Here is a 13,419-nt window from a genome sequence, read left to right on the forward strand (position 1 = left end):
TACATCCGTCTAAGACTCACTCTTGACACTTGTCTCATAAGTTCAACAATTATATTTATTTATTTATTCATTTTAGAGGAGAGAGAGAGAGAGATTGAGAGAGAGAGAAGGGAGGAGGAGCAGGAAGCTTCAACTCCCATATGTGCCTTGACTGGGCAAGCCCAGGGTTTTGAACCGGCAACCTCAGCATTCCAGGTCAATGCTTTATCCACTGCGCCACCACAGGTCAGGCTCAACAATTATATTTAAAAATACCACAGTTTTTACGCCAGACGCATAATTTTATTTTGTGCATTTATCCATCCTACCCTAAAGGCTGGTCTGTGAAAATATTTTCTGACATTAAACCAGTCCGTGGCCCAAAAAAGGTTGGGGACCACTGCTCTAACCAACTGAGCTATCCGGACAGGGCTCAGGCATATTTACCACGTTTCTGCTCTAAGTGAATCCAAAAAGAGATGACTGCCCTTTCGGACTGCAGAGCAAGCTAAGACACAAACACACACCCAAGAGAGCACTCAGTGGACTAGGGTCCCCTTGTCTTCCGTTCAGTATTCACTTTCTGAAAATTTAGGGGCCCTGTGATTTTCTTGATTTTGGAATGAGTCACCCATCACACTGGGGCAAGCAGACTGGGGGTGGGGCTGGGGGGTCCAGGGGTGCACATTCATTTTATACAACTTCCTCATCTGAACTTAAACTTGGAGGTGTGAGTTTTGGGTGCTACATTTGTAGGGGGGAAAAACATGTTAATGCCACATTCAAATCAGGTCATAACAAAATTGTGACTTGTGATCACATGCCTTTTTACTCCTGTCTTTTAGGCCACCTTTTTAAGTACAGATTTCACCACTAACATGGGATGGTGGCGGGGGGGGGGGGGGGTAGTGTCAGTATCTCTATACTGAAGAGTCACCTGTACCTGTCTGTTAGGACCAGATTGTCAATAAGCCCCTAGAACCAAAGAAAATGCAAGAAGCTTGCTAGAAAGGAGATCATTTACTTTTTTTTTTGTATTTTTCTGAAGTTGGAAACGGGGAGGCAGTCAGACAGACTCCCGCATGCACCCGACCGGGATCTACCCAGCATGCCCACCAGGGGGTGATGCTCTGCCCATTTGGGGTGTTGCTCTGTTGCAACCAGAGCCATTCTAGCACCTGAGGCAGAAGCCATAGAGCCATCCCCAGCACCCGGGCCAACTTTGCTCCAATGGAGCCTTGGCTGTGGGAGGGGAAGAGAGGGACAGAGAGGAAGGAGAGGGGGAGGGGTGGAGAAGCAGATGGGCGCTTCTCCTGTGTGCCCTGGCCGGGAATTGAATCCAGGACTCCTGCATGCCAGGCCAATACTCTATCACTGAGCCAACAGGCCAGGGCAGAAAAGAGATCATTTAAAGGAGAAAACCACATATCCATCTCAAAACAGGATGGAAGATGGCCCTCAGGGGATGAGAACACAGAAATACTGTGGCTTTCTAGGGGAGGGTCCACTGTCTGTGCTGGACCAGCATCTATGCCCCTTCTTCCACCAAATACACCTCATTTTTACTGAGGGCGTTACAGTAGGGCAGACATGTGACCCAGGCCTGGCCAGTCAGCACAGAACATCCCTCCCCAACGGTGGGCAAGCCAGGCCCATGAGCATCAACAAGCACTGGCCCCCAGACTTCAGCTGCAGCCAGTGAGAAGAAGCAGCTGTCTCTCCACTTGGTGGTAAGTGGCAGATTGAGAGCCTGGCACTGCCAATGGGTATCTAGGCACCTGGATCGAGCCCTGCCTAACTTCCCAGTTGCATAAATAGTAATCATTATTTTTGCATAAGCCAACTTGAGTTGAATTTCTAAATCTTGCAATCTCAAGAATACTAACATATTCTCATTAAAAAAAAAAGTGTTGTGTAAATAATATTCCTTATACTCATAATTTCCAAAAGGAAAGGCCCCGAGCTTAAGAAGACCATCCAAGGCCCACAGGAAACCTAGACACCAAGACAGGACTGCAAGTCTGCAAGTCAGGTCTCCCATTTCCCAGGAACCTTCCCCATCTACTGTCCTCTGGCTTGAAACTGAATTAGGAAATGTGCCTGATGCCCTTCCAAGTCACAGGAATGAACAGCTGTGCGGTTTCACCCAAACTTACAGACACAGTCTAAGAACAGAACACCCACCGGCCACACCTTCAAATATGAGAATAACTAAGAGATCAAATATATGATTCAAAAAGCCCTAGAATACAACTCCTGCTGCCTAGTTAGGTATCTGTTTTCTAGACAGGCCTGAGGAAGTTGTATTTTATTTAAGTGAGCTGGATAGGAAGGCTAATGCATGTTTGAGAAAATAAGAAGGTACCAAAATACTAAGGGAGGGGGTTGGAGAAAGCCACACTCGACTGCGCTCTGAAGTCGACGCCAACTAAACAAGCAAATCCTCGGGAAATTCCTGGACCCTGCCTGGCACAACCTGGCCGGGTGACCGCCTGGAGAGCAGGATTTTATGAACTGGTAAACACTGCCCCGTTGCCCCTGCACAGGGCAGGTGGGCTCAGCATGCAGCATTCCCCGACCCTAACAGTGAGCTGGAGCGGCAGCCTCACCGAGCCACGGAAGGCCCTGCGCACCGGGACCGGGTCACCGGGCTGACTCATTTGGTCGTGCGCTTGAGGCCAAGATGGCCCTGTCCACACCACGGTTAGTCACAGTCCGGCCTAGTCAGAGAGCAGCCCTTAAAAGGACTGGAATGAAAGAGGGTAGCATCTTTCCAAAACAAAATTGATGAGAACACAAAGTACAAAATGGGGGAAAGTCATCCCTTTGCCCCCTGGTATGGCTATCAGACAGCTAAATCTAAGGTTTAAGTAGACAATTTTCTGTTGAGTTAAAAAAAAATCCAAGTGATCCAAGTAAGCAAATAAGTATGGCTTCCCTTGTGTTTACCCCACCCCCTCACCAAAGTGATATTTGTTGGCAAAGGTTTTCTGAGCCAAAAGAGAATATCTAAACCAAAAAGCTGACTGCACACTTTGAACAGAAATAAAAGCATACTGGAGATCTAAACCTTAAAAAGAGGACCAGTAGCACCAGAACAATTCTCTGGTGATACTTACTGAAATGTGATCGTGGCATTCATTGGGAACAGCCAGAAACTCAGAATGGGGCCAGAAGGGGTGGGGATGGGTTTTGGCTGCATAATTGCAGCAAAATGCCCCAAAACAGATGAGTTTCCAGTCATTGTTTTACTGAGCCACTCCGCTTCCCAGCTTCAGATGCCTGGGACTAGGGACTCACACAGCCCAGGCTGACGGGGCCAAAGAGAGGGGCGTCAGAGCAGCCAGGGCTAGTCTAGGACCCAAGAGGACGGCTTGCAAGAAGTGCTGCCCACCCGCTCTGCAGACCACAGCTGGGAGCCGAAGCAAGCCTCTGCCTGTCCTAGGCGGTGTGGTGGGAGCTCACCCCCAGCGACCACAGCCTCCAGCCCACTTCAACCCCCCACCACCTCTTTCACCCTGAGTGCCTGGGGCTGTGGCCAGGGGCCCCATCTGTGTGGCTCTGTGCCCAGCCCATGACACAAGGACCTGGATGGTTTAAATTTGCTTAATCCCAGGGCGGACCATTCTCTCCAGATTGAGAAGGTTTTAGCATCTAAATAAGAAGGAGGTGAAAACTAAAACAGCCTCCTTCCTGACAAAGGCAAAAAAGACTGAAGTATTCTGTTTATTCAGCACCCATAGGCAGCAAACACAACTGTACCTGTCTCTAAACACATGGGACTTTTAAAAAATCTTAATGAAAGAATCCAAGGGGTTGTATTTCATTATTTGATTCCAAAAAACCAGTCTTATTAAAAATATGTAAATTCATTAAACACTGCCTCCTTTTCTTCCTGCTGTGCACTGGAAACAATGACTTCTGTCAAAAATCACAATCCTGGTTATCAGGAATAATAAGAAGAGCAATAACGATAAAAATGATGACAATAATTGTAGCAGTAACAGCAAATATTTATGACACAGGCCAAGCACTGTTCTGAGGATGTTACATGAATTAACTCACTTAATTCTTGTAGTAACAAAGTAATTGCTATTTGTTACCTTCTTTTCAGGGATGGGGAAACTGAAGCCCAGGTTACAGCACAAAACCCTGCTCCGGGTCACCCACCCAGTGAGGCAGGCCTTGCACTGGATCTACCTTCAAACGGCTGGGTTGTGCAGGGCAGCGATTTTCAACCACTGTGCTGCAGGAATTTTTAAAACATGCAATAGCTGACTATTTAGTCGGGGGCACTGACCTCTTTTCCCTTAAATTGTCAATTTAAAAAAATGACAACAGTCAACACAACAATAGCTGTCTGCTGTCAATGAATCAAAATTATACCTATTCATTTTTTTTCAGATCGGCAAAAATACATTTTTTGGTGTGCCACAGAATTTTAGTAATGAGCTCATGTGTGCCGTGAGCTAACACGGTTTGAAAATGACTGGTTTAAAGTGAGGTACAGCAGTGTCAGGGATGAAAAGCACCCTGACACACGAGGGGTACCAGACAGAGAGGACAGCCCGGCTCGCAGCACGGGCAGAGGGCAGGGTTCACGGGCACGGGCAGAGGGCAGGGCTCACGGGCACGGGCAGAGGGCAGGGTTCACGGGCACGGGCAGAGGGCAGGGTACATGGGCACGGGCAGAGGGCAGGGATCACGGGCACGGGCAGAGGGCAGAGGGCAGGGTTCACGGGCACGGGCAGAGGGCAGGGTTCACGGGCACGGGCAGAGGGCAGGGTTCACGGGCACGGGCAGAGGGCAGGGCTCACGGGCACGGGCAGAGGGCAGGGTTCACGGGCACGGGCAGAGGGCAGGGATCACGGGCACGGGCAGAGGGCAGGGTTCACGGGCACGGGCAGAGGGCAGGGTTCATGGGCACGGGCAGAGGGCAGGGATCACGGGCACGGGCAGAGGGCAGGGATCACGGGCACGGGCAGAGGGCAGGGTTCATGGGCACACTCACCTTCGCTCTCCCCACTCGTCTTGATGCCTTTTGAACCACCCTCTGTACCTTTAGCCTTCTCGGCGTCTTCCGGGGCATCCTCGGTGGGCCCCTTCTCCTCGTCTTCTTCCTCCCCAACATTTTTGTAGTTGGGTCTCTTTTGCACCCGCCGCTTGCCCTTGTGCTTGTTCATCTCGAGGGACCGCTCGAGAGTCTCAGTGGGTTTAATAAAGCACCGAATGCTGGGCTTGGCCTAGGACAGCAGAACCGAGACAACAGGCGGATTTGAACCTTTGCATCTCACTGGATCCTGTCAAGCTGCCCAAGAGTTTCTGCCCCAAGAGATCCATTTCCAAAGTAACTAACGCTACCTCCTAATTTGTTGTTATGACTAATATTAACATCAACATGATCAAATAATCAAAATAGCCTCAGCTACCAATTACTACTGCCCCGCATCCTAAGTCAGAAACTGCAATCTCACGAAGATCAGTCATTTGCATGAGAAACTGAGAAACCTCTGTTAACATTTTACGGTACTCTGTATATGCCAGATGTGTTCTAAGGGCTCTGACTATATTACCTCACTTACACTTTACAACCCCAGGAGAGAGTACTTTTATTATCCTCATTTTACAGATGAGGAAACTGAGGCTCAGAGATCTTAAATGACCCACTCAAAGTCACACAGCCAGGAGGGGATTCAAAGCCATAATAAGCCATCTGTACCATTTATGACTTACTACAGCACATTGATGTTATTATTAACTTATTTAAATAAATTTATTTTAAAAGAAACTGTGGATCACTAAAGGAAATGGAACACCACTGTGCCTTGCTATTATAAAAATAAGTAACAGAAAAGCAAAGCAAGGTGACTAAATGTAGCCAAAGGCTAGCTTTCTTTAGAAGGCTAGCGAGTATCAGTGATGAGTTAAAGCTCACATCCAGCCTGACCTGTGGTGGCGCAGTGGGATAAAGCGTCAACCTGGAAGTGCTGAGGTCGCCAGCCCGAAACCCTGGGCTTGCCTGGTCAAGGCACATATGGGAGTTGATGCTTCCAGCTCCTCCCCCCCTTCTCTCTCTCTGTCTCTCCTCTCTCCCCCTCTCCTCTCTAAAATGAATAAATAAATAAATTTAAAAATTTTAAAATAAAATAAAATAAAATAAAATTTTTTAAAAAAAGCTCACATCCAAAGGAAGAAGCTTTTCCCTGAAAAGTCAGAGGCTTCTAAGAGAACTGAAGGAGGCCTGTTGTGTCACCAGTGGTTCATGTCCCATATTCTGGAAAACATGGCTGTATCTTAGTCCTTATAACAACCAGGAGATATAGGGATTATCAGTCCCACTTTGTAAATGAGAAAATAGAGGCTCAGAAGTGGTAAGTGACTTGCCCAATGTCACACAGCTACGCAGAATCAGAATTTTAACAGAAGCTTGCCCAATCCCAAAGCCCAAGCTCTTCCTAAAATAACAGTGCTTCCCCAGGAGCTTAAACTCAGTTCCATACTTAGTATTCTCTAAAAAGCATTTACATACAAATGGACCAGAACTAGAAAGGAACAAAGACAAAAGAAAATCATCTGATTTGTCTGGGGCAGGATTCTGAATGAAGTGTTTTTCTCTTTCCAGGGTCTGGATGATGTTCAGATATCATTTTGTCATTTAAAAAAAGAAAAGTTTTCAAGTAACCTTTTTCATTATCTTGATATGGTTTATTCATCTTCTGAATTTACCCCAAACAACAACCAACTGTAATCTGGGGGCCACTGTACCATGCCAATAAGTAAAATGTGCTCAAGGAACACAAATTAATTTCAATAACACTCAAAACAAACGTAATTGAAAGCTAAATTAGCATCCAAATCCAAACATTAATTTTTATTTACCCACTTAGGATTATTCATCCACAAAAATGACAGATGAACTGAGACATGATTCTAGTGTCCAGGAAACCCAGATAGCGCATTATAGACGCCAGCCACTTAGAGCCCAGAGCATTCTGAGCATGCCCCGCGTGACAGACAGTAACTATCAAAGCCCACTCAGGATGCTGTGTGATCCAACGCGGCCCCAGGTGCACCTCCATCCTCTCATGAAGGACCTGAACCCCATATGTTAGGGCCCCAAGATAAAGTGACAGCTCCCTCCTATCACCACTGATTCCCAGTGAGTATTAGTCAGACCATGCCACGCACGGTGAAAGCTTTCAGAAACCGAAAACCGAGACCAGGCATGGAGCAAAACGCCATCCAGTTAGATGTCCCGAGCAGAAAGAAGTTCACAAGGATGGAAGTGGAAACCACTCCCTGAGCGGCGTGCGGAGGCAGGTGGGCGGAACCACTGAGAGAACAGAGGGAAGTAAACTGGTGGGCGCACACAGTCCAGCGCAGGTCGGAGCCGTGAGCACGCTCGCTGAACGTGCGGAGGCAGGTGGGCGGAACCACTGAGAGAACAGAGGGAAGTAAACTGGTGGGCGCACACAGTCCAGCGCGGGTCGGGGCCGCGAGCACGCTCGCTGAACGCTACCTTAGCTGAGGCTACCTCTCTGGGCTTCAGGTTCCTGGTCTAAGATGCTGGGAAAGTAATTCTGACCTAAAGCTAAATGAAACCACGCGTGTAAAGGTCCTTCAGAGCCTGGCAACACAGTAAGCATCCAGCATGTGAATGACAGTGACCTTCCCTTCCCTCCCTACATTGAAAAAAATATCAACTATGAAAATGAATTTTAAAACTTTCCAAAGGGATCTGCTTTTTCGGTGATCAGGTGTTGGGGAGGCATGCTTGCTGGGGAAATTTCAAACCTTTAAAATGTAACCTACCCAGTAAACAGCTGGAAATAACCTAAATGTCCCTCAATAGGGGAGTGGTTATGTAATTATGGTCTGTCCATCGAGTGATAGACTGATATAGAAAGAGCATCAGGAAGGAAAAGCAAGAACAGGGAACAGTGAAGTCTCTTTCAGGTAAAGCTATTCAAAGGCTCCACCTGATGCTATAAATGCAATTTTCCTTGGAAAACTGCATAAGAACATATTAGAATTCCATCTTTGGGGAAAGAAAGAAGGGGTGCAGTACTATGAGTGTACACCCACGCAGTACACTTGTATTTTTTCATTTCTGTATCTTTCCGTGAGATTTGAAATTTCTAACCATGTATGTATATTAACTTTTTAGAAAATTCAGCAAGGATCATTTGGACATTGGAATTATAGACTTTATTTTCCCTCTTTTTCGTCTATATTTAAAAACCTGACTTTCCCCCCTTAATACTAACAACATCCAGATCCCATAGCGAGCATTGAGAAGCTGACAGGGCTTGGCTGGAAATCATCAGCAGAGGTCTGCGATCACTCCTGCTGCTCTGCTCAACAGCCTTCTGGCTGCCAGCCTCCCAGGAAACTCTTTGTTACACTGGATAATTCCAGATGTTCCAGATGGAAGACCGCCAAGAGAGGGGTCTCGTCCATCCTCCTCCCTGCTGTGCTCTCAACACTAACCCAGGTGGAACAGGGCAGGGCCTGCATGGGACGGGCTGTTGAGTGAAACCGTGGCTGCCTGTACTATACTGCATCCAAAGTAATAGAACAAAAAAGAGGAAATGGAAGAAGGAAAGAACAGAGCTGACTGATACTTCTAGGAGCTGGACTCCACACAGCAAAAGAGCAAGTGTGATGACACCAACCAAAAATGGCAAAGCCCACTTCAGAATAAAGAAAAAATCAGAAAGTTGGGTTTTTCTTTCCATAAAGAAAGCACACCATGCATGTCTCAGAGAAAAGTATCCTGTAGCCTGACCTGTGGTGGTGCAGTGGATAAAGCGTTGACCTGGAATGCTGAGGTCGCTGGTTCGAAACCCTGCACTTACTTGTCTGGTCAAGGCACATACGGGAGTTGATGCTTCCTGCTCCTCCCCCCTTTATCTCCCTCTCTCTCCTTCTCTCTCTCTCTCTCTCTGCTCTCTAAAATGGAAAAAAAAAAAAAAAAGATCCTGTAAATAAGGTCAGTGTTTCTCAAATGCTGCAGGCAGGGTTTCACCAGAGGCTCAGCGCCCAAGACCACAGACTCAGCCAGGTACCCAAGTGCAGGGTGCAAGGAGAGAACTGGGGGTTCTGGCTGGACATTTGAGCTGGTTTCTGTGGTCAGAGCTAGATGAAGGCCAACAGTGTGATTTCAGGAGTGGCCTGGGCCTAACTGCTCCCGGACTGCCCTGCCTGCTGGGTCAAGATGCTTTCCATCAGCCTTCATCCCTCCAGCCTAAGGCTTTGGTCCTGGCTTAAAAGAGGAACACCTGAGGAGACTCTCAGGAGGTCAGCACTAAGTCCTACCAGGTGCTGCAGGATCTGAGAACAGGTTCTGCAAGGGCAGCAAGAAGGGTTAGGAGGGGAAACAGAAACATGCCAGGCCCGGTGTCAGTGCCGAGGAGGGGCAGCACGGCGACGTCCCCACTGTCAGAGCACCTCCACTAGGTCTGTGTGCGCCCCTCCTCCGGGCCTGGACACAGACTGCACACGGAAAAGCTAGCTGCAACCAATCCATCAAGGGGTCCATTTCCAGTTAAAAAACAAAGCCATTGGTTCAAATCACGTACTGTACATATATTTTGCTGTGCTGATAGATATTTGTATGAGACTACACTAAGCAAGGTCTGGAGAATATACAAACTGAAAATAGCGGTTCCTGCTGAGGATGATACTGAGGTTGGGGGAACTTTCACTTTCCACTCTAGTTGTTTTTATATCAGTTGTTTTAACCCAAGAAAGTACAGTCGGTGCCTTTTAAATGTAAAGAATACCTTGAAGGAACGTATCTGATGCCACTGAACTGTATACTTAAAAATGGTTAATCCATCATAAATGCTATTGTATTTCTTATATGTATTTCACAGTTTTTAAAGAACATCTTTACAATAAAGGCCCCTCTGGAAATCAGAATGGTGACTAGCTGGGGAAGAGAACAGGGCGTGTTAGTTAGACTGTGAAGGAGCTGTAAGGATGCCAGTAATGTTTTCTGTCTTGACTTGAATTACACACAAATACAATCATACGTTCAACGCCATCAAGCAGTACACCTAGTAAGATGTGCACTTTTATGCACTTTGTATTATCCCTCAATTAAAAGAAATTATCTAAAGCAGTAGTCCCCAACCCCCGGGCCGCGGACCGGTACCAGTCCATAGGCCATTTGGTACCGGTCCGCAGAGAAAGAATAAATAACTTACATTATTTCTGTTTTACTTATATTTAAGTCTGAACAATGTTTTATTTTTAAAAAATGACCAGATTCTCTCTGTTACATCCATCTAAGACTCACTCTTGACGCTTGTCTCGGTCACGTGATACATTTATCCATCCTACCCTAAAGGACGGTCCGTGAAAATATTTTCTGACACTAAACCGGTCTGTGGCCCAAAAAAGGTTGGGGACCACTGATCTAAAGGATTTTCAATCAAGTCAGATTGTCGTAATGCACTAAATATAAGCTAGAAGCGAATCAGATCACTTGGGAAGCTGTATTCACTGCAGTCACCAGAGGACGGACCTAGTCACTCACTGCGGCCCGTCTAGACATCCAGCGCTGGGCTGAGAGCAGGGAAGCCAAGGCCACGCCTAGGCAGCGCTCCCATCCAGCCAGGAGCAGGCAATGTGGTGCCATGCGGCCTGTGCAGAAACGAGGCAGAAAAGGTCACTGGGGCACAAAGGAAGAGTGGGGACTGTGCCGGGCTGCGGGGGCTGCGGGGGCTGCGGGTGGCGGGAGGGTGGAAGGGCTTCATGGAGAAGGAAACGACTGGTCAAGTCTTGCAGTCACCAGAACACGCAGGAAGAGAATGCTAGGAAGGACAGCTCAGAGCTCCAGCCTTTACTGCTGTCAAGGCCAGAGTCACCTGGAGCTGGGGAGCTTGATGACAGAGGCGGTGTCCTGGGACACAATGTGCCTGGCCAGCTCCCAGGTGGCGGCACGAACATGGGAAGCCAGGAGGCAGTGCTGGGCCAGCAGGGCAGTCTCTCCAGCCAGCTGTTCATGAGAGAGCTCATGATGCTCCCAGCCTGGGAAGTGATGCTGGGGTGCCCCTGCGCCAGCACCTGGTACAGTGTTGGGTGGGGTTCTTTGTGCCTCCTCAGTGGTGCAGTGGGAGGGGAGAAGGCAAGGCTGGAGAGTGGCGAGGAAAAGGACCGCAGGGACACCAGGCAGGATCCTTCTGAGGAAGCAACTAGAATCCTTTCGTTGAAACAGCTCTGCTAAGGGATTTGAGAACAAAGAGAAAGGTTTTCCCCTAAGAAAAGAGGCAGCCATACTGAATAACAAAGTCATGCCCAACGTTAAGGGCAGGCTTGAGCCCAGATCTCAGACCTACTTACTGGGTAAGTGACCCTGACCAAATGAGCCTCAGTTTCCTTATCTGTAAAACAGGGACAAGAGCAACTCCATCACATGCTGCCATGGGGCTGAAATGAGATCCTGAATGCAAAAATGCCTGGCACACTGCCTGCCACAAAAAATTATTTATTTACCTTCCACCTCTTGGCAAATAGATCACTAGGATGGAAGAGATGGCAGGGGAGGGGCTAACCTTTAAAAAACAATCACACTCTGTTTTAAATTTGACTCCCTAGCAACTTACTGGCTTTCTGGTTTGTTAGTAAGCTAGACTACAGAAAGTGCTCCTGGGCTGCTGGCCAACCTCCCAACGTCTAGCCTCGGGGCTGGGACTGGCCGGCAAAGAACAAAGGCTGCGTGGGATCCTCAGGGAGCTGAAGTAGAGCCTGGGCTTGGTGCCCCATTCATCTGATTTGAGTCTTAACTGCACCGCTCCCAACCTTCTCTACAGGCCTCAGTTTCCACAAGCATTACGTGGGCCCCATATTAGCATTCCCCACACCCAGAACTCCTGGGTGGTGCCAAGAGGTAGCACACGTGTTATTTTTTCAGGTAATAACCATGATCAGTAATACCTACTGAGCATCTGAAATGTGCCCAGCGCTGCTCTGAGAACTTCGCATACACTGACTCGCTTTACCCTCCAAACAATCGGATGGCAGGGAGCTGCAGAGAACACGGGATTTGCCCAGCTCATGAGAGGCAGAGCCAGGATTTGAACCTAGAAGTGTAGCTTTAGTGCCCCTGTGTTCAACCCTTCTGCTGCACTGCTTAAATATTCACCCCTTCCAACAAGCACTTGCTGAGCCTCCCAACATGGGGTCAGACCCCACAAAGGACTGCTGTAATGGCTGACACTAGGTCACACTAACCGGAGAAGCAAGTAGCCAACCCTGCGAAGCAAAGGCTCAGGGACAGTCTACGCATCACTCATTAGGTGGCCCTCTGACCTGACTATCATTATGGCTGACCACAATGCATAATTGTTGCCTATTTTCGTCTCTAATACCAGAGCTCCCAAATGTCACAGGGGTCACGGTGGCCCAGATTTACACTAACTACAACCAGTACCGAAGCGTGTCTTTGCAACTGGCTACAGAAGGAAATGGGCTGATAATTGAAGCAGAGTGAGCCTCTTCTCATTCCAGAATGAGGTGATCAGCAAGGAAACAGACAGAATAAACTCCAGAGTGATGGATGGGTGCGAGCGCCACGTGCCAAAACCTGAGTAATGCGGGGCTGCTGAACCGAAGCCCAGACACGTGTCCAGAATGCACAACTGCAACCACATCAGCGCGGCGTCTGGACAACGCTGCCAACTTTAATGGGGAAAATAAAACCTAGTGAGGGGGAAACATGAAGAGGTAACAGGCCACTTCCATTAACAAGAGGAGCATGGCATTCTTCTCCATGAATTGGCCAATTACCAGGGAGCGATGTAGCTGCAGAGGCACAAACCAAAGAAATGCCCATTTATCTGGAATCAGAACAATCTTACAGCTCAGACGCCTCGCACTGCACACTCAGCACAGTTTTTTAGAAAGCAGGTAACATCAAGATGGTGCTGTGACTTCCTGGAACGCAACCTCTGGGGTGTTGCTGGGTCTGCACGAGAGCAGCCTCATCCCCCTAGCCTTCTCCACCCATGGTCATCTTCCCTGTCCCCCTCCGGGCCACATCTGGCAGTCAATCAAGAGCTCATGAGTGCTTATGTGATGAATTAACTGCAAGATATTTATGACTGAAAAGGCATATTTGACACTCCTGCAAAATAAAACCTAGTTTTTTCATTAAACAATGACAAATCAAGCACTTACTCGGTATTTCTTTTTTTTTTTAATTAATTTTGAGAAAGGAGAGAGAGAGAGAGAGAGAGAGAGAGAGAGAGAAAAGGGGAGGGAGGAGCAGGAAGCATCAACTCCCATATGTGCCTTGACCAGGCAAGTCCAGGGTTTTGAACCGGCGACCTCAGCGTTTCCAGGTCGACGCTTTATCCACTGCGCCACCACAGGTCAGGCCTACTCGGTATTTCTTTAGGAAAAGAATTATACTATATGTTGTTCTCTAAAAAG

At 47.9% G+C, this 13,419-nt stretch overlaps 1 protein-coding gene across 8 annotated transcripts in view; it reads right to left on the reverse strand.

Moving 5' to 3' along the window:
- The window catches only part of CLEC16A (C-type lectin domain containing 16A), a 221,537-nt gene that overhangs the window by 157,107 nt on the left and 51,011 nt on the right, over positions 1–13,419 (reverse strand). For 6 of the 8 annotated variants that reach the window (XM_066382612.1, XM_066382609.1, XM_066382611.1 and 3 more), the window contains exon 10: positions 4,991–5,222. In XM_066382612.1, coding sequence (XP_066238709.1) covers positions 4,991–5,222 — 232 coding nt within the window. The remainder of the gene's footprint in view (positions 1–4,990; positions 5,223–13,419) is intronic. The other 2 variants (XM_066382613.1, XM_066382610.1) reach the window with 1 other exon arrangement.

This window comes from Saccopteryx leptura, chromosome 4 (assembly GCF_036850995.1).
Source record: "Saccopteryx leptura isolate mSacLep1 chromosome 4, mSacLep1_pri_phased_curated, whole genome shotgun sequence".
Lineage (NCBI taxonomy): Eukaryota > Metazoa > Chordata > Mammalia > Chiroptera > Emballonuridae > Saccopteryx > Saccopteryx leptura.